The sequence below is a fragment of the Sinohyriopsis cumingii genome, chromosome 9 (genome assembly GCF_028554795.1).
Source record: "Sinohyriopsis cumingii isolate HCF-2022 chromosome 9, ASM2855479v2, whole genome shotgun sequence".
In the NCBI taxonomy this organism is placed as follows: Eukaryota; Metazoa; Mollusca; class Bivalvia; order Unionida; family Unionidae; genus Sinohyriopsis; species Sinohyriopsis cumingii.
Window position 1 is genome coordinate 13680527 of NC_142969.1, and position 23381 is coordinate 13703907.

Genomic DNA, 23381 nt, shown 5'->3' on the forward strand with positions numbered 1-23381 from the left:
TATGTCAGTGTCATAGCTGATGACTGGCATCACACAGTGAAGGTCAACATTATAAAGTATGTCAGTGTCATAGTTGATGACTGGCATCACACAGTGAAGGCCAACATCATAAAGTATGTCAGTGTCGTAGCTGATGACTGGCATCACACAGTGAAGGTCAACATCATAAAGTATGTCAGTGTCATAGCTGATGACCTGCATCACACAGTGAATGTCAACATCATAAAGTATGTCAGTGTCATAGCTGATGACTGGCATCACACAGTGAAGGTCAACATCATAAAGTATGTCAGTGTCATAGTTGATGACTGGCATCACACAGTGAATGTCAACATCATAAAGTATGTCAGTGTCATAGCTGATGACTGGCATCACAGTGAAGGTCGACATCATAAAGCATGTCAGTGTCACAGCTGATGACTGGCATCATACAGTGAAGGTCAACATTATAAAGTATGTAAATGCCATAGCTCACAATTATCTTTACATTCCCATGGCAACAACAGGATTATGGAAATGTATTATGGTAGCATCACAACTTCATCAGGTTACAAAGCCATCAACCTGTTCTATAATCTGCCTTCTTGTTGTTGTTGTTTTTGTTAATGTGGTTTTAATGCCATTTTTCAGCACATGATAGACTATACATGGCAGCCAATATGCCTGGTGTAGGAACACCCATAAAAAACCAGTGACCCATTAAGAAACTACTGGCAAGCTTTCTCACATGCCCATGCTGGGTTTTTCTGAGACACAAACCCATGTGGACAGAGTTGAGATAAGTTGATTTATAAAAATTATTTGATATGATGTCTTAAAATTTCAATTATCAAAATGCTGCAAGTACTGAAAAAGTTTATTTTGAGCTGTTGCTATGCTACAGATTAGCCCTAACATAATGCATAGACTCAGATCTGCATGAATATTATGGGATGGCAGATCTGGGTCTATGCAGCTGGATCTCACTAATAAGGGGGCACTCACCAGATAATATGTACTTCTGAGAGAGTGACGTATGTAAGGTGAAGTAGTTCGCATTTAAAACATGCACAATGGAGAGAATGTTGGCATACCTCTATGCTACATTAATGTAATGTGGATGATATTTCTTTGGATATTGTACTTTTGAAAATTTTACATGATTTAAGCACACTGCTAACTAAAATGACTGCTCCCTTGTGTTAAAAAATCAGCCTGAATTAGTCTAAAGTACACTATACATAGCAGCTATTAAAATAGGGAAAATGAATTTTGCCAGACTAGACAATACCAGCTGCTGAAAGTGCAATGAATGAATTACCAAATATATAAAATATAAAAAAAGTTATCGGCTCTTTTTATACAATTTACCTCTGAAGTTCAGGAAGTGAAAATGACCAAGTAGAGCTAGCACTTTTTTGAAAGGTGCACATCTGAAGTAAGGCCAAGCTGTTTACTCTATAAATCATTGTACACCCATCAATCATACACCAAAATAAAGGGAAGTAAAGGTTCTTTGCATTATACCTAAGATATACAAGGTCTTTTTTAAATAACCAGTATAACCAGTGAGGAAAGGCGGGGAAATTCTTTTTCTTTAAAATCCTAACCCTATGCAAAATACGAATCTGTAGAGCGCCACCTAAGCAAGTATATACAGTGTAAGGTAATACATGTGCATTTTGAATTGGTGTGAAAACTCATTCCCATGATAACTAAGAAACATTTTGTAATTTCTCTATTAAAATATAATGCTGAACAATTCAGTACATATATGAACCTTACCTTTGGTTAAAAGGTTGTATTCTGCTTCTGAATATAGCAACGATGGGCTAAAATACAATGGCTACTTTTACCTGACCTCAACACATATTTATTTATCCACATCACACATTAACAGTTGTTTAGATCATGTACTCCTCACTCCAGAATAAATTTAAGTTGCTGTTTTTATTGAACACCAATGCCCTATGATTTCATACAATTTTTTATTTTATTAAACACCAATGCCCTATAATTTACCTTTTTTTTTTATTAAACACCAATGTCCTATAATTTTACACACTTTTTCTTATATTAAACACCAGTCCCAAATGATTTAATACACTTGATTATTTTATTAAACACCAATGCCCAAAAATTTCATACATTGTCTATTAAACACCAATGCCCAATGATTTCATACTTTTTCTATTAAACACCAGTGCACAATGACTTCATACTTTTTCTATTAAACACCAGTGTCTTGTGATGTCATACACTTTTCACATTCAAATACTAATGTTATTGGTAGTATTGATTTTTAGATGTTAAATATGATATTCTTTCAAGGACAGGGTTCATACAAGAATAAAAATTCCCTACTTTACCCTTACCAAAGACACATTTCTCCTGGCCACTCATTTCATGTCAAACACAGACAAATGAATTGTTAATAAGATATAAAAAAAAGGAATTGATTATAATTCTCCAACAGCAAGAGCATGCTTAGCTATATGGCAACTCGTTCTTGAACAAAGGGGTAGGTACCGTAAGCATCATCTTTGGTCCATACTCAGATCAAGATGAAATGTATATAGACAAAATATGCCCCTCTCTCTTCCTTAAATATTTAATTTTTATTCAGGACCACTTTTAATAAAGGAAAATAACATTTAATTTGCCTATAGTTTTCGTCTCTGTTGTGGAACATATATTCTTGGACTATAGATCTATAGGTTAAAAAGCTCCTCTCAGGCATATTGCCAAAAAATATATATCCTAAATTGTGCATTTGAATGCAGTGTGCATAACATTTGTCAGACTTAGAAAACTTTAGTTTGTTTTGAATTTGAAACAATGTATAATTGATGTATATAGTTCCATTACGTTTGGTTGATTACCTCTCATACCTATTTTCATTTTCATTTAAAACACTTCACGCATGTACATGTTTAGTACTGACTTTCTGTCAAATTCTTGCCAGAATTGCTCCAGAAAAGACAATTTATTTATGTGATCATTTTCTCACAAAATTTTTTATGAAAACACTTTGTTGTTGCTGTTGTTATAGGGTTTAATGCCATTTTTCAGCAGATGATGAAAACCCCAGAAAGAACCACTGACCCACAAGAAGCTACTGGCAAGCTTTCTCACGTACCCATATTGGCGGAGCCTGAGACTCAAACCCACACAGAGGTGAGATGGCTGTGATCTGTAACGGTGAGCGCTTTAAACCACTTGGCCACTCAGGGCTCCGAATACACTTTGTACATTAATAATAGCCAAATGTTGATAGTATGTATAGAAAAAAATAAAAAATGTTGCAAATGTCAGCGACAAAAGCTGTTTTGTTTAGACATCATTCTGGGGAAAAAACAGTTTATATTATAAATAATTGGAACAAAAGTATTCCTTGTAATGATGATTGATCCTAAAGTTTCATATACTAGAGAGTAAAATTATAGCTGTAAACTATAAGTGTGTGAGGTACTCCTTAAACATATATAGCACCGTTGTATTACTTCAAAGACCAAGGATATCAGTCTTGTCAAGATGGTCAATGCACTGGCACTGGTTTCTTATTATATCAAAACATATATAGCACCGCTGTATTACTTCACTGACCAAGGATATCAGTCTTGTCAAGACAATGAATGAACTGGCACTGGTTTCTTATTATATCAAATGGGTCTCCAGAATGAATAACAAAATTATTTTAAAACAGATTAATACAAATGTATTTGTTCCAGTACACAATGATCCCCCCACCCATGATCTTATCACCGACATCATTACTGTGGCATACCCAATTAGAACTCACCATTATCTTGTCATTTTTTCAATCTATGGGATGTATCCCTTAATCTCCTAGTTATTTTGTAGTTAATCTAATCAACAGCTCTAGATTTTGTTTCTATTGAAAATTATGTCATATTACTGCATTTAATTTACTGGAATGTGAAATTGTATATTAAATGACTTGGGAACGGTGCATACAAAAAGAATTTATATACATTTATGCGTCCATATATCTGGCTAAGCACTCAAGCAGACATGTACGCACACAAACACACAGAGTCCAAGACCATCAAGATTTTGTAAAAGAGGTTGTTTACTCAAGGATAAGGACACTTTTCTACCAGTGGTTATGCCAACAATCTAACTATGGAGAGAAAAAATGGAGCAGCTATTGCAGAATGTCTCATTCAATTTTGACATTCCACAAGCACAAACACAACATGCATTTTAAGTTATATTATAAAAGACAGGTATATAGCATTCAAAATCCATAAAATGAACAATGGCAGAGATACAAAAGATATACCCCAAAAGGCTCCTTCCACTGCATCTTTTTTCTTCAAAATTTACTCACTCTCTCTCTTACACACACACACACAAGAATGGCCATAAGAAAAAGATATGTACTAATCAGGAAACAGAGGAATGATACAAAATAATGAGCTTGACAATGACAAACCAGCTGAAATATTTAAAAACAATTGCTTTCAGTACTAGTTTTAAGCGAATTCAGATCTTTGAATAGATGATACGAGAAAGACATACAGACAAAAAAATAGCTCAAAAGAAACAAACTTAAGTCACCAAAGGAACAAATAAAAGAAAACTTATTAATACATATAAATCTAAAAAAGAAAAATCAAAGGCTTCAATGGAAGCTCAAACTGCTGATGTATGATTTAGTGAATTGTGCTGCAAGCAGCCATGCACTTCAAGTCTACACCTCTTGGATACCTTAAAACTGTAATTGGCAAAGAATTATATCTAGGGACCTTGTTGTTGTGTAGGGTTCTTTCAGATAAGATCAGTTTTGTCCTAAAATGTATGTCCTCCCTATTAAAACGTATTTTATATATTTCTTTGCACTACAAGTAGAGCACTTCATAACACCATAATATATCCCTTTCTTCAAAAAATACTTCTTTGATAACTACTGCATTCAGTTTTTGTTGTTGTTTTTTCTGTTTTATTATCAGCTGGAGACCAAAATGTCTTCAGCTGAGGATACTGTGAAGTTGTGTACTGAAGTAATTCATCAAATGGGAAAGATATGCTATAGTATATTTATTTTCATCATTCCATTATCTTTTAGACCCCATCAGGAAAATAATACTGTAAGCTGCTTTTTGTTGTTGTTCTTGTCGTGGGCTGATTCCTTCATGCGCCTCTTCTACACCTAACTTACCCTCAATTAAATATTCAGAATGTCACGAAACACAAGCCGAAGAAAGAAAGAAAAAAATATTACCAACCCCAGACAACATGTAATATTTTTAAAAAATAGCTCCAATTTTAGCACAAAATGGCTTTTTTTCAGCCAAGCATGATGTCATGAGAACATGCTTAAGACATCATATCCAATAATTTTTAAAAATCAATTACAATTTAAAACTTTTCAAATGTTGATAGATTTTGGCCATGATATTATCTGATCAATAACAACTTTTTTGAAAATTTGTGAATATGTGGGCCAAAATGAGCCCTTACAGTACCTACCCATGGTAAAAAATTTGTATATTAGAAAAGCAATGTGCTGTTACAAGTTCACTCTCAAATTCTGAATGAATTTACACAGCTGGCTGCTTCTGCTTGTCATGGAAGAAATAATGTCATTAAAGTTGGTCCCCTTTCTAGCTTTCATTTAAACTTTATATTTTGAAAAAATAGTGGATTTGTGACCCTCCCCAAATTTTAATATGGTTTAAAATGAGTACAAATTTATATCTAAATGAGCACAAATTATAATGCTAATGACCGTGTAGTATCACAAATCGGACTCTAACCTTTTAACACTGACCACCTAGCAAGGTAGGTGTAAGTACTATTTTCATAAGTCTTTGGTATGACTTGGTTCAAACCCGTGATCTCTCACACTTAAGGCAGATGCTCTAACCACTAGGCCACCGAAGTGGTGGTGCCAATCCAAAAGCATGCTTATCTGACATAGCAGTGTTGATTTTTTGTAACCTAGGCAGCCTTGCCAGAATAGACAATACCATTTTAAAACAAACTTATTTACAATTATACTGCATCTTCCTATGAACCTATGCTCACCTGCACACAAATAATGTCTGTTAAGAATTAATGGTATAGCCATTACTCCAATTCCAGAATTCTGAATTATTTCATATTTTTTTGCCCAAGCAATAACCATAACATAAGGCCCAAGTGGGCCTTGGATGTTCAACTGACTGTTAGCAAAAGCTTAATGCAAGGGCAATTGGCCTAGTAATTGGAGTTAGTATAACTCTTTCTGACATATAAAGGTTTTATAATTTGTAGAAATGGCAGCTATACTATAGCACCAATTGTGCAGACTTTAAACACCTAATGCCTTGATGTTTTCTGTGAAATTTGCTCAAATTCTGTTGACCGATTTTTGAAAAAGTTATGAAAAGATTTTTCAGGAACAATGATCAAAATGACTAGTGGATCAATACAAAACTGGATGTGTTATGTCAGAGCTGGTCAAATTCAGTGGAGCAGTTTTGAGAAGTAATTTAAGCTTTGTTTTCTAATTTTAGCCACGCGGTGTGTACAAACGTACAAGAGTTTCTTGCCAAGATGCCCTATTTTTCAAAATTTGACCAAATTCTGTTCAGTAGTTTTTGAGATGTCATAAAAAGCAGGTATATTTGATAATGCTTTTTACTTCACAAATGAAGATGTGTTTTCTAATATGTTTGCACTTGTGGACTGAAATAAACATAACTAGGCAATGTCTGTCACAATCCCTATCACATGCATTACAATGCCTATCACAGGTGATACTTTCCCATTCAAGATTGTGAATACTGCATTTGCTGGTGTGACTACCACATCTGCAGGAATGACTATCGCTTTGCAGGTGAAACAACAGCATCCACAGGTGTGACTATCACATTCACAGGCAAGACAAGAACCGCTAACATCAGCACTTACTTCCATGTCCATAGGTTCCCTGATCCATTTCTCTTTCAATCTGCCAGCCATGTTTGTAATCACTTCTGTCATGAAAAAATTTGCAGCTATCTGAAAGACGAAATTCACTTAATAATAAGTATAAGGAATAAGTGCCAAAATTAAGAAATTCTACAGTAAAGCAGCATGGTCCATGCATCGTTATTAGACACTTGGAAATTCTACAGTGGTATGGCCCATGCATCATTATTAGTCACTTGGAAATTCTACAGTGGTATGGTCCTTGCATTGTTATTAGTCACTTGGAAATTCTACAGTGGTACGGCCCATGCATCATTATTAGACACTTGGAAATTCTACAGTGGTACGGCCCATGCATCATTATTAGTCACTTGGAAATTCTACAGTGTAACAACATTGTCCATGCAATCTTTTCAGTCAAAAGGAAATTCTACATGTAACAGCATTGTCCCTACACTGTCAATAGTAAATAATCTTCCCAGTCACTAAGAAATTCTACAGTGTAACAACATTGTCCCTACATTGTCAATAGTAAGTAATCCTCCCAGTCACTAGGAAATTCTACGTTGTAACAGCATTGTCCTTACATTGTCAATAGCAAGTATTCATCCCAGTCACTAAGAAATTCTACATTGTATCAGCATTGTCCCTACATTACATAGTAAGTAATCCTCCCAGTAAAAGCAATACACAAAACTTAAGCTATTCAAGCTAACTGTCACTTAAGGTGTTTTCGTCAAATGTATGTCAGAACAACAGCAAGTAAAAGGAAAGTGATTATTTATAGTACAACAATAGCTGTAAGCCTTGCATCATCAGTATTTTCATCAAATACAATAATTTTGCATACTTTTTCAAATTATCCATTCTTTTCAGTTTAAAGTTATTTCTAGAATTGGAATACAAAACCATTTATTTGGAAAACTTGAAAAAAAGATTAGAAAAAATATACAACTGACAATAATTGATAATGTCATATGAAGACCTTTAATGAAACAGATAATGAAGATTGAAACATTAACAAAGTTTTAATTAGACCAGAGATTATAAAATGGATTGCTGATTAACAACACATACCTCCAAACCCACAGAAACCAGTCTCTTTGTAGTCTTTACAGATATCTGGCTGGTAGTCCCATCTAACTGTAGCACGCAAGTGTGCTGGTGCACGAATTGGTCCTTTCCTGGCAAAAGAGTGCACATGTTGACCCCAAATGCATTTGCACAAATTATGATTTGTTCATTCATGTTATGTATTAAGTGTGTTGGCAATCATGATAACTTTTGATGAAGTAAAACATACCTTTCTGTAAGCAGTATTTATTCAAATATCTTCAAACCAACTAAGAAGATTTTGTTAAAATGTATAGAGTTGGAGTTTTATAATTAAAAAAATGTAACTGTAATTAATCTGCATCTCCTCAAATGAGTGTGCAGAAAATATTGACAATCTATTGTGTGTGATCATGTGTGTACAAACAATAAAACAAAGTGTCTATATTCAAACAAAAATTTTGTAGTTGACATCTGCATGCTCAATCAGTGCAAGATCTCAAAACTAAAATTAACATAGTAATAATGTGAAAAGTAGGCCATTGCAAATGTTAATTTTACTTCACTGAAACCTTCAACAGGAATGCGCATATTATAAATGTTAGACACATGGAGGTAAATGCAAAAAGTGTCACTCGAACTTATAGCACTATTGACTCTTTCCTTGTAGATGCCAGGAAACATTCCACATCTGTGCGATGCAGATGCAAAAAATAATCATTTGTAAAATGCCTCTAACCTGACACTGCTACTTGCAGCGTTTCCTTGAGCTGTATCTTTCTTCTCATACAACTGCTGGTAGTTATTTATCCCACGATAAATCTTATCATCCTCTTTACCTTTTAATTCCTGAGGAACGAAAGGCAAATGTAAAACATACACTGTGACCTACATGTAATATACAACATTGTAAAACATACACTGTGACCTACATGTAACATACAACATTGTAAAACATACACTGTGACCTACATGTAATATATAACAATGTAAAACATACACTGTGAAATAGACCTACATGTAATATACAACACTGTAAAACATACACTGTGAAATCAGAGATTCCATTACACTGGTAAATGTCAGTTTCTACCAGCAAAATTTGTCCCTGCACCAGAAAGAGTTAGAACTGGTGGTATTCATGAAGCAACAAATTGTACATTGTGATTTAAGCCTTGAAAGTAAACTGTCTCAAGATCAAGGTTCGTCAAAGCTGACACATTCTGTTTTCATACAGTTGTAGTATCCCTGCCAACTTTGATCAGTGATTGGCTGCAACAACACAGCACCAGAAGAAGAGTCAGTTTAACTCTGATGGATTCAGATGGTGTAATGGTATATACATACAATATAATTATGCCTCCCTAGTCTATTAAAATAAACAACTTACAGTTAGGGCTGGAGTTTCCCCAGTAATCAAATTACTGTATTCATCAAAATAATGCCTGAAACCACCAGTTTAAAAAGCAAACTCTGCTTTCAGAAAAGGATTTGTGTGACTTAATTGCTGGCATGTGAAACAGTATAAATTAAAGCACCCATCTCTCTGCTTTATATATGGTAACCCAAGGTTTTATTTTTTCATGTTCAAAACAAATCAATAACAGCGTTTGTTTGCTGAAGGACCAGCAAGGTGTGGATTTTTGCTGATTTCTATTTATTTGCATAAATCAAGTAATCTTAAAAGCCAAGCTGCAGTTGAAGGCATAATTATTTTATTACATAATGCCTCTAAACCAAAGTTGTTAATTGTGTGTGGATTAAGTTGGTGACTGATGGTGATAATAGTGAAACAGGATTACAATACTGTTGTGGCATTGATTTGTGATGTTGTCCATTATCAAAACAGCTCATAAAGGTCAGAACTCATTCATTTCATTTTTTTCTCTAAAGTACTGTTTATAAAAATTTTCACTAAAGGTTGTGTAATTCCATAGTATTGGATAATTCCATAGTTGCACTACCCTAGAAGAATCTTTGATGCAATGTACAACACTAAAAAATATGCTGTAGAATAGACATACATGTAATGTACAACATTATAAAACATATGCTGTAGAACAGATATACATGTAATATACAACCTTGTAAAACATATACTGTGGAATAAATATACATGTAATTTAAGACACTGTAAAACATATGATATGGGAAAGACATACATGTAATGTACAACAATGTAGATCAAAAACCCATATCATGCCATACTCATTAAATTCATAATATATACTGAATGTGACAGTTCAAAGAGCAGGGTAAAATACAGCACAGCCTGATTATAATGGCGTCGATGAGTGCCAGACCATACTGGAATCTCATTATAATGACATCCATGGCAGCTGGGTACTTTGTACCAACAAAGATGGAAACAAGTCAGTACAAGGCCAAAATTTACTAGCACAAATGCTAATCAGTCAATCTCATCAGTGCATGGTTTATCATGTGCATGACTGTTGACATGTATGCTTAATTAGTCATAAAGAAATTTTAGCTGCATATTGCTGAAACAATATTCTAGATATTACAGTGAAAAATATAAATTTTTGTTTGGTAGGTTTGTCCTACCAAATGTTATTTCTGATGACACATTCAGTAAGATGCCACTTTAAGTCGGGCCAAATTAGACTGGAACCAGAATACAAACACAAATTTTTTTATTCAGCACTCACTTTAACTAGTCTACATGTATAACTTTCACTGAGCATGCTGAAATACATTACTCTCATATTCTTCTTTTAAAGTTTGTAAAGTGCCGTTGATTTGTCATAAGAGCATAAAATGTCATCTGGAGAAAAAATGTAAAGATTATGTCAAATTCATAATGGCTGGCATGTATGGATTAAATATTCAGATCATTATCATTGGAGAGTAAGCATGTTTATTTGAATCTGAGTCTAGGATATGGTTTTCCACTTGGAAATTCCTTAACTTGTTGACAACATATAATGTTAAATAGGAGATTCACCTACATCCTGGTTCTATTATCATGTCTAAGTTTTTTATACAATGTTTTTTTACCTGAAACACTATTCATTCCTGCCTTAACATCTGAAGCAAAATCATTATTTTTGTTGTGTTCATTTTCTGATTTGGGTGTATTTATTTATTCAAATTATTATTCATTGGAATTACAAAGTGATCAATAATATTTTCAGACTGGAACATTAATATGGAATTATAGCAAATTCAGACATGGTCAATTTGGATTATACTATTCTGATACATCAAAAGATTGTTAGCATATCACGCTCCAGGCCACTGGTACATTAGCATATTCAAGACTACAAGGCCCATCAACACCTTCAATATCAGTATTAGATCTGGACTTATGTTAGAACGTCTAGGACTATTTGGAATTTAATTCACAATATGTTAGTTCATGTTAAATTTTCACTTTGTATTCCAGTGAAATAAATTATTTGTTGAATTTTACAAAACTTGTTCACTTTTGCTCTTTCTATTAGTTTGTTTATGAACATAGTCAAAAAACACTAACATTAAATAGTTGCTAAAATTTAACACTAAAATATTAATTGATACTATTTAAGACAAATGTACCAACCTTGTTTATCTCTTGTGCTCTTTCAAAGATGGCTCTAGAGTCATGTGTTACATCTGTGTCAATCTCCACAATGGATGTAGCCCCCATGTCTGATGGACCCTCTCTTTTCTGTATAATGGAAAATATAATACGTTGCAGTACTTCTGCTTCATATAAATTAAAGAGGTATCACCCTTTCCCAATACATCTACTGACTTCTACTCTGTTTCTGATGCACATGCCAATGGGTATAATGCCTTCCACTCTGCTCCTGATCCCCACGCCCATGGATATAATGCCTTCCACTCCACTCTTGATGCCCACGCCTATGGATATAATGCCTTCCACTCTTCTCCTGATGCCCACACCTATGCATATAATGCCTTCCACTCTGTTCTTGATTCCATCCCATGTTACTAATCCCCCAGATCACAAGATAATTAAAATACCTCATGAACAATGTTATTTTATATTAATTCCTTTCACTCCTAAAAGGCATGAGACTGTGACCTGAAGTCATAACCTGAAATCCTGCAAAGGCATGAAACTGTGACCTGGAGTCATGACCTGAAATCCTGCAAAGACAAGAGACTGTAAACTGATGTCATGACCTGAAATATTGCATGTCTAAAGTTTTGTCACAACATAAAGATATTTTCTCCCCCCCCCCAACTAAAGAGGGAGAATAAGACTTCATACCCTTCTCACAAAATTGTATGGGCAACTTGACTTTCCCCCCAAGCATTGGAATTGTGGTAGCTCAACTGGTGTATCATCAGACTCAAAATCCAAAGGTTGCCCACATCATCTCAATATTTATCCTTGGGAAAGGCATTCAGCTCCCATTTGCTTGGCATGATATAACCAACAATGAGTTAAAAGTGCTGTTAAAACTGAACAAAACAAAATAGCCTGCAGTTTTGGAGGAGATCAAGTTACACAGGAATAGACAGAGATGAGCATAATATGCCTTTACATATTGATTATGCCTTTAGATATTAATGATGCCATTTGATATGATTTATGCTATTAGATATGAATTATGCCATTACATATTAATTATGCCTTCAGATATTAATTATGCCATTACATTTTATGAATGCCATTAGATGCTGATGATGCCTTTACATACTAATTATGCCTTTATATATTAATTATGTCTTAAGACATTAATTATGCCTTTACATATTAATAATGCCATTAGATATGAATTATGCCATTAGATATTAATTATGCCTTTACATACTAAGTATGCCTTTAGATATTAATTATGTCTTTAGATATTAATGATGCCATTAGATATGAATTATGTCATTACATACTAATTATGCCTTTACCTTTAGAAATTAGTTTTTATTATGATCTAGTAAAACTGGAAAAATCAACATGATATAAAGTCTGGAAGATAGCTCACCTAGATTGTGTTCTTACAACACTGCCAATGCCTGCTGAGTGAAATTGGTAGCTGTCAAGTTATACAAGCCAGATGTGCAATATATCAGGTCCACTTGTTTTTGTTACCATTAAAATCTATTTATATATTTTAATTATAAGACAGAATTTGTTGATTAAACATGATTGCTTATCACATATCAGAGGGGACTGGGGTTCTGGGACATTATAACTATGAAACACTCTATCCAAATTCATTTATTTTTCAAAATGTTATGTACACCACTCCCTTGATAACTCGCGCACATCGGGGTCCAGAAACATCGACCGCACTATAAGTGAGGCGCAAGTTATCGAGGGACCTATAAAATAAGCTCAAAACCAATAAATTGATTGACGACATAACGGAGAAATAAGGGGGGGGGGTAGGCAGATTATACTGTTGAATACTCACTTTATAATCGTTCTGAGATTAAATGTTAATAAATATCTTTTCATAACGGTGTACTTTATTATTTCCTCATAGGACAACATTAATTTCAGGATAAATTACAGTATATTGAGGCGATCATTGAAAACATTATTCCACGTGGTTTCCGTTTGCTTAACATGTGTACCACTTCACACATTGTGTACTACGTCACTAATTTTTATGTTGAATTGGATACATTGTAGTTTTATTGTTTGATCCAAATTAGACGTTTTTTATATACAAAAGATCGACTCTTTTCGAGAAACAGTGTCGATCGAACGACAGATAGATAAATATTTCTGAATGTGATAGAAGTAAAATGGAAAACAAACAAAACAAGGGTTAATCAGTACAGACATATTTAATTGGTCTACAAATTTAAAACAACGTAAATTAGAACAAGTTAATACTTGCCGTTTGTGCCACGCTTGACAAATATCAATTCACTTTTTGAAAAAATCAGTTATTTTTTTGTGTGTGTGTTACTCCTTGGTTTCTCTGCCGCCGAGCAAAATCCCTCAGATTTCTCAACTGCATGAGCTTTACGTAGTCAACATTTTGGGTCTCCAGCCACCTTATGGCAATATCAAAATATTTGATTGCTTCCTGTGCAGAGGGGTGGGGGGTGCAACATCTGCGTCTGCATCACTTTCAACACTTGTGTTACTCCAGTTAGAATCGTCTTCTGCTGCAAATTTGTTCGCTATAGAAATAATTATAGTTTCATCTGACATGTATTCGGCTGTGGGGCAATCATTTGTCAGCACAAATCCACTCCTCCATATCAAGAGAAACGCCCATCTCAGGACCACGAGTCTGTACGAATTTCTCCCAAACAGCCTCGGCATTAATGACATCAGTTTCACTGAAACATTCGAAGTCACTATCATCGTCGTTGTCTCTGTTACTGTTTTGCTTTACGTCAAAGGCAGCTCCAAGACCCATAATCCAGCACCCGAGATCTCTTGTAATCGATTTTTTTTAAATGCAACAAACACTTCCCCAAGTTGTTGATCAAAACAAAGCCGGCATGTACATGTAATTAGGTTCTCACAGAAATACTCACGGGTTTCGATGTGACAGTCGATTGACTCTTTTCATGTTTTCAATGAACAGAATATGTTGTGATTATAATGTTTACACTGAAACGGAATTAAAGGATTAGAACGTGACTTTCACACAGGAAGACGTTTAATTGGTGTTTATTTCATTCTCTGTTGCCACCTGTTAGCATTTACCAGAAGTTTTCATTGATCGCTATTTCACCAGCCTGTTTATTTACAGTATACTGACAACTATTTATCATAAAAACTTACATAATATATGATATCTTTAAACAGAGGTATCGCTAGGATTTTAAAACTGGGTCTTTCTGCCTCTGAAGTCAGTCACTAAATATCAGTACATTTTCTCGCTCGGACGCTAGTCAAAGCCTTTGAACTAGCCGCCTAGCTGTTGCATCATGTTCTTTTTTTTTTTAATGTACTCTTATAAAATGGCAACAGTACATCAAAGAGTCTTTCAGTCACTGAATTCTGTCATTGTAAATATCAGCACAGTTAACTGATCAACACATTTTCCCACAAAGCAGGTGGCTGAAACAGGACCGGCAAATCTTTGAATTTTCCCGAGCACCTATTACATGCGTATGGAGGACTCCCGCCTCAGTGATTTTCTGCGTCCCAGATCAAAAATTGGCATCCAAATACGCGTAATTAAGCATTTTCGAGATCTCTGAAATTAATTCTTCTTTAGAACTTGCAAATTTCAAAATATTGATTATATTTTTACGGGCATTAATCACCATTTTCGATGATAAAACAAGCAATGTATCAAGGTTTAATTTATCAATTCTTATTGTAATTTTTTCATGTTCAGCATATTTTAAAGATATTTTAAATATATTTTCTCTGGAAAAAATCAGGAGCCAAGACGGACACCGCGTTATAAGCGGGATCGCGAGTTATCCGGGCAGCGGTGTACTTGTTCACGAAGTTAGACACATATATTACACAATTTATTCTGGTATGATTACCATCAGAACTTGTATGAGATAGAAAAAGTTTGAAATATATATATATATATATATATATATATATATATATATACACACACACACACACACACCACTCCCTCGATAACTCAAGCCCTGATAACTCGCAAACCCGCTTATAACGCTGTGTCAGGCATGGATCCCATTTTTTAAACCCGAAAATACCCCCCAAAATGTATCCCTATTTGTTGAACTTGAAGAAAATCGCGATCAAAATTGGTAACGGAAGCTTTGATGTATCGCTCGTTTTATCGTTGAAAACGGTAGATAGGACCTGGAAATTTTAATCAACACTATGCAATAATAAATTTAAAAATAGCTCATACAATTTTTTACATTTTCTTTCCAAATGACATTCCTAGTACACCGCAATTAACGATATGTAAGGAAATTTCAATCAATGAAAATGTCACTTATGCTGCGTGAAGGCAGTACTTTAATAAATACAAATTAAATAAAAAATTTCATCAATTGAAATTTGTGTTCTAGATCCATCTTTTAGTTCCTTTTAAGTGTAATCATCATAAATGCAATGTGTCCTCTTGTAATTAAATGTAAAATGCGTCAATCTACCATAACAGCTATGTCCGCGAGCATTTCTCTGAGAACCTAATTAAGTGCCGGCCGTGTTTTGATAACTAACTTGTGGAAGTATCTGTTGTATTGTTGCACTGAATTTAAAGCTGGCCTCCTTTATATTATCATGTTAATTATGGTTTTTGAATAGAAAAAAGGAAGTGGAATAAAAAAAAGTTAAAAGGCACAAGAATCGGACTAACTTAAAATCTAGCGTCCTTGGTCGTATGTCGGGTGAACTCACTTCATTTGATCAATCGAACACTGTAATAAACGTTATTGTGTATGCAACAGGAACTACCTTAAATTCACTGACTCTTTCATAACTGTGATAAAAAATAACAAGGCAGCCAAGTGAAAAATGAATACTTAGTAAAATAAAGGGCTTGGTTTCACAGATACGGACCATTGTGGGCAAGCGAGTTTCAGAGAATTCTTGAACTGGCATTTAGTGATATCCTCAGGGATGATAAGCAATTTCATTATTACTTCCACTGAAATCACGACATTAACATTTTACTAATTAAACCAAAAAAAATTGAGTTTCGACGTAGACGTCACAAAATAAATGTCACGTGTTTTTGAAGAAACAAAAAGGAATCTTGTTTGGTGGTGTATCAACAGTTAGTCTGGTTCCCAAATTATGGACTACCGATTTGGCAAGATACTATTAAACACCATTACGGGAACCAGACTCATCAAGAAAACAAAATGCAGTGACGTAATACAGATTTTTCGCGTACACGTAATGGTTCAAACCAGTTGGAACGATCTTTCATATAATGGATATTTCACTAACGCCCCCACCCCCAAACGGTTTTCTCGATGTCAACGCGATTTTTTTGAACTTTTGGAGGTCGCTCAGTAACTCATGCCTTGCTTATAGTGAAGTCTGTGTTTGTGGACCCCGTTGTAAGCGAGTTATCAAGGGAGAGGTATATATATATATATATATATATATATATATATATATATATATATATATATATAACAGTATGTTCTTTGCCCAAATACACTAAGATTTACATCATTGGCAGCTATACTAGTTTATTAAAGGTTTTACTATACACACATGATACATGACTTTGAAAACAAATTATATTGTATATATGACCTTGGAAACATATTATTTGAATCTGAGAAATAAAACAATATATATAAAAGCAAACCAACAGTTCACATGTCTGTTGTGTTACTCATTTCTGAGATTTTCTCTGAGTATGATTTGTTAAAAAGGACCAAGCTGGCTGTACTTCATACAGATAAATGTATGACCACTGTGCCCTACGTTCATCGGCCAGTGCATGTAATGTATTGCTCTATAGTACACTTACTCCTGATCTGCTGGACTTGTAACTGACAGTAACTTTTCCAGATTCCTTGTCATCATCGCTGTTTGGGCTTTCTTCCAAGTCCTCATGTCCACCAACTTTCTTCTTATTGGTCTTAAAAAAAAAGATTAACTGGAAGTAGAGTATTTTGTAAACATCACATTAAGACAGTTATCATACATACATCAAACAGCTTAATTTAACTTGGAATATGCACCATGATATGATTTTAGTGTTTCCATGTTAATTTGTGTACTAAATTGTCAAATATGCATGCCTTTTGCTTGTCTCTATAACCTTATTTTTAACAAATCTGCCATAAGTTCAAATGAATGCAAAAAAGTCATGCATTATATTTTCAAACCCTACTTTTATTTATTTGATAAATCTCTTCTACAGTTAGAAAAATTCCCCCATTTTCTTTCAAACAGAGCTGCCACTTCTCCAAAAATATGTTCAGTTCTAGAACAGATCCATCCCATTAACTGTGCTTACAGGATTAAAATTATGCACACATCTTTCAACTTAATTCTTAAACATTAACTGCTCTGCATATTTAAATACAGTGACAAACTTCCTGGTTCATTCATGTAATTAAAATACACAAATTTTTATTTATGAAGAATTCTGCAACAAGAAAAAAGTGTACTCTGTATAATTTGGAAATTCTACAATTAAATAAAATATCCATCATAAAATATCCATCATAATATAAACTCTTTATCTAATGCTGCCATAATCAAAACAGTAAAAAGGGACCATTTTAAGAGTCTGAAAACGAATATTTAAAATTTCAGGTCTATCTTTGAAAAATATATTTATAAAATATACTTACAATCACAGCATTATGCTGCTGTACAGTTTATAAACTTGATTTAATGCCATAATTTACATTCTATTCCTTATACTCAGATACTGATATTGTAACCAACTTTCAGGCTTTGTTTAGTTCTTTCATAGACTGAAAAATCAGAGGTGCTGGGAAAAAATAAGTGAACTATTTTCAAGTTTTCCTTGCAACTGCATACAAATTTTAAAATTTCAGTGTGAAATATTATTATGAGCAAGCAGCACAAAAGTTTCCTTAGACGGCAAAGTACACCTTGTAAATGGCTGGTGGACAAGAGAGAATATTTCGCCTGTCCAAGCTGTAACAATGGAGTATAGAGACTATGGTTATTCATTAATCTTCCAAGAATATATGCTTACTGACTGCACCAGAACATTTGACCTTGGTTTCTTCTCTTTTCTAACAATAGCACTTTCATCATCATTGCTCTCTGTAAAGGAAAGTAAAATAAAATATGATTCAAACTTAAATATACACTATGTTAACATCTCCAGTCATAAACCTGCACTAGTACTTAATAAACTGTCACATCTTATATGTCTTTCCTTCTTGGTTTAACATAGTGTTTCACTTACAAAAGGCATTATTACTGCTTAATGCAGGCATAAATAGGAACTTTTGTGGTTACAAACCACACAACAAAAAAACAAAAACAAAAAAATCTCTTATTTTTTCCCCAAGATGGTTTATCTACATGCAAACAGCTGTACAATTAAAATCATGAAATACATGTTGTTATTGTTATGGGGTTTGACACAATTTTTCAGCACAAGATAGGCTATACATTGCAGCCAGTATAAATGGTGGAGGAAGAACCCAGGAAAACCCCAAAAAGAACCACCGACCCACGAGAAGCTACTGGCAAGCTTTCTCACATACACACATTAGCTGAGCTCGAGACTCGAACCCATAAAGACAGAGGTGAGATGACAGTGATCTGTAACGGTGAGCACTTTAGACCACTATGTAACTCCGGGCTACTGAAATACACATATAATATATAATGTTAAAATACTGGGTGTAATTCAGAAGGCGTGATAGTCTTAAAGAGCCAGGAGAAATCCCTGCTTCTTGCCACTAACAGGCAGTGCTGCTAATAGCAATATTTTACATAAGGTAAAATTGAATACTGCAAGTGAGGAGGAAGATGTGTGACTTTCACAATTCTATACAAATGAATACACAATCTTATACAAATGAATACAAAATATAATGTTTGGTCACTACATACTGAAACCCAATTCACAAATGTGGGTAAGTGGGTTGAACACAAACATTAAAACAGGCACTACATTCTTAGAATAAATTGTTTCCTTAATAATCTTGGTAAAGGTCAAGAGGGTGATTCTGGCAAAAAGGTTACCCAAGTTACTATTATTTTGCCAAAATATGCAGAGAAACTGAAACTGACTTGACCCTTCTTTGATCTGAATTTTTCAGACAGTGACACACACCCCTAGAGACACTGGGGGAGGGGGGGACTACTGAATCCTTTTGTATTCTGAATACACTATCAACTCTTGTTAATTATTGGTTTGGTAGCAGCATCCATAATCACTTTTACTACAAAAGTAATATTCTGTCAGCTTTCTCTTCTTATATGTGCAATATGACTTCATGTTTTCATGGACTTGAATTATTCAGAAATAACTTGCTACTAGGCATTGATTTAGGCTTTATTTTTATTAACAGGCAATGCTAACACTCAATCTAAAATAACTGACAGAAACAATATTTATTAGTCATCCTAATAAGGTTTACATATGTGAAAGTAATTATATCAGCATATGCAAAAAGCAAATATGCTTCTAATTAAGCCCTCTCTGTACTAACAAATGTTAAATTAATTACACAAAAGGGAAGGTAATTGTTTGGACACAAACTGTACAAAAGTTCCACAATTTTCTTCAGTTACAATTTGTTAATACAAGTAAACAATTACTGTTTATGGCACAGCCAAAAAAAGAGGTTATTTAGTCTCAAGGCAACCAGAATCAAGTGCCTTGCCAAAGAACACACCAAAGTTGCCAACCTGGGTTTATTATGACTATATGACCTCTGATGTCATTGACATGTTGGTTGAGAGATTTGTATAGTCATGTGACTCAGGATGAAAATGGCCAGATCCTGGTAAATTTCAGCAACAACGTACTTTCGTCTCTTCTGTCAGCAGATTAAAGACAGAACAAATGCTATGCTCACGATTTTTGAGAAAACAAATATTCTTATCGATTTCATGCAGATATCTCTCAATGTAACGTTGTTGAAGTCTGCAGGGCCTGCTAGTAAACGGCTACCCTATGCCGACACCAAATGGTGTTTGCAAATTCCAAGTTTTTGATAGGGAATGGACTCTTACCCTACACCCCAACATAAATATCCAAATATCAAAAATGGGGCGGCAAGGGTAAGAGGAAACTCGGACTAAAGAACAGAAGGCTCTTATAAAAGTCATTTATAAAATTTTAACAATATTCATGTTCTGTTTTCTTGCTACTGCTTCTTGTTGATGATCATCATAATTACGATGATTTAAATATTGTATGTTTACAGAATAATAGGCATGCATTTAATCCTATCTCTAAGCCATGACAGAGTTATCTTTCCTGATAACAATAATAATAATAACGAGGACTTTGTATAGCGAAAATCTTTAAAAGCTCTAAGCGCTTTACAACATTAGACAACACCTACAAGATAAAAAACATATAATGATATGATTACAAAAACAAGCACCATGAAATTAGAAAACATTAAAAACATGCTGAGAATATTTAAGGTAGGAAACGTTATTAGGTCTTTAAGTTTGTTCTTGCAGTCGAAATAAGTGAGTTTTGAGAGCCCTCTTGAATGTGATCACTGTGTCTTTGTGTCTTAGTTCAGTGGGCAATTCATTCCACGTTGCTGGGCCCTGGTATGCAAAAGAATGCTGTCCATATGACTTTGTTTTCATACTTGGAATAATGAGTATACGATTGTCAGAAGAGGAGCGTAAGTATCTTGCTGGTGTGTACACATGGGTGAGGTCGGACAGGTATGTTGGACTAGAGTCCAACAGTGAAACATAGCACAGAGAACAAATTTTGTGTTTGATTCTGGATCGAATGAATAGCCAGTGTTGGGTACAGAGCAGCGGGGAGGTGTGCTCTGATCGTGGTATTCTAAGTATGATCCGAGCAGCTGTGTTTTGAAGTTTCTGGAGCAGATATTGAGATGAACCAGTCAGACTTGAGCTACAATAGTCCAGTCTTGAAAGTACTAATGAACACACAAGTGTTTTAGTGGCATCAACTGAAAGATATTTGTGAATTGAGCTGATGTGTCTCAGCTCAAGATATGCAGCCTTGCAGATGTTCATGACATGTTGGTGCAATGTGAGAGTACTGTCCAGAGTAACACCTAGGTTTCGTACTGATTGTGTGAATTTAATGTTGGTGTTGCTGATGTTTATTGTTTGTATATACTCAAAATACATTTGTTTCTTTACAATTTAACGATTTCTTTTAGTACCATTTACATTTTGGGATGCAATTTAAGGCTTTACTATGTTCTTCGTTGCCAATTTCTAGCATTTAAAACTTCTAAGTAGTTCTTAATGGCTCTTTGCCGTGTTTATCAGACCAGATTCCAGTGATGACAAAACAAGCATACAATAATTCGTCTTATCTCTATGGAATAAACTATTCTATACTATAAAATTATATATTTCATTCATTTGTGGGTAACCTTCACTGCTGTCAGCTTTTCTTCTTCTTGCCACTTGTTTTCTTCCAGTTTTCTTGAAAAATGTACACGGCTTATTATCTTCCTCTGGATCGTTAGCCATCTTTACTTTTCAACCAAACGAGTGCTATGAACGAAAATTCCATTGGTTGAGCACGATGAAGGGTAATCTATAAACTACAAGACGCAATTGGAATGTTATCGGCTCTTTCCGTCAAATCGAGAAAGACGGAAATATCCGAGCAATCGCGACCTTGACTGATTCGGAACAAACTACTAGCTGATTCGGACCACAAGCCAATCTGATTCCGACCATGTGAAATATTATAAAGTTTTGTCCTAGATTTAAATGTGATATTTAAATAATTGTGTAAACAATGACGTTTCTCATTATTCCCAGGTACACAGAGCAGTACAACACTGCATTTAAGGAAACAAAACTCCGATTTTATGCAACATATGTACAATGAAAGACTGTTTATCTGGCATTGCCAAATCAATAGCAAGCTATTTTCATAGTATTTATGTCACCTTATTTCATTGATAAATAATACAAATTACCAACGCTGGAAAAACAAATCCTGAAAACACGGTCAATGCAATCAAGAGTGTGTGTGTGTGTGGGTGTGGGTGTGTGTCTGCGTGTGTGTGTGTGTGTGTGTTTGTGTGTATGTGCCTGATGGGCAAAAATACTCAGACAATCTAATTCATATAGCATATATGATTAATTATCTGCAATGACTTTTTTGCTCACATTTTTCATGATAAATAGAAAATATTAACCCCTAGTTGTTCGCGGAGATTCGAGAGAGACAGCGAGACAGACTCCTTGATCTTCAATCTTATTCTGAAGTTTCCTCATCACGTTTTGCTTCCGATGAAATATTAAGTGTAAATGTTACGTGTAAATAATACTGTATTGCTCTTTGAGTATTACTTGTAAATCATACCATATTTCTCTTCAAATATTATGTGTAAATCATACCGTATTTCTCTTTAAATATTACGTGCAAATAATACCGTATTTCTCTATAAATATTACGTGTAAATCATACTGTATTTCTCTATAAATATTACATTTGAATATTACCGTATTTCTCTTTAAATATTAAGTCTAAATCATACTGTATTTCTCTTTAAATATTACGTGTAAATCATAAGGTATTTCGCTTTAAATATTACGTGTAAATAATACCGTATTTCTCTTTGAATATTGAGTGTAAAGCATACTGTATTTTTCTTTAAATATTACTTGTGAATATTACCGTATTTCTCTTTAAATATTACGTGTGAATATTACCGTATTTCTCTTTAATCAGCTTTATCATTTAAAATATATAAATTGCAGTGGAGTCTCATTAATCCTGATTCCGATAGTCTGGAAAAATAGCGATCCTGATAACAATTGTTGGTAACGGATTTTTTAAAACGAAAATATTGATTATTAATCGGGAAAACCACGTTCCAGATTGGGACACCAATATAAGGTC

General features: G+C 34.3%; 1 protein-coding gene across 1 annotated transcript in view; it reads right to left on the reverse strand.

Moving 5' to 3' along the window:
- LOC149791295 (E3 ubiquitin-protein ligase RNF113A-like) overlaps nt 1-22053 on the reverse strand; it is a 39537-nt gene extending 17484 nt beyond the window's left edge. The window contains exons 1-7 of the mRNA XM_089969822.1: nt 21895-22053; nt 18528-18598; nt 17322-17432; nt 11516-11623; nt 8693-8802; nt 7978-8084; nt 6901-6990 (exon numbers count right to left, since the gene is read on the reverse strand). Coding sequence (XP_089825948.1) covers nt 6901-6990; nt 7978-8084; nt 8693-8802; nt 11516-11623; nt 17322-17432; nt 18528-18598; nt 21895-21994 — 697 coding nt within the window. The 5' untranslated portion in view covers nt 21995-22053. The remainder of the gene's footprint in view (nt 1-6900; nt 6991-7977; nt 8085-8692; nt 8803-11515; nt 11624-17321; nt 17433-18527; nt 18599-21894) is intronic.
- Between the last annotated feature and the right edge of the window lie 1328 nt (nt 22054-23381).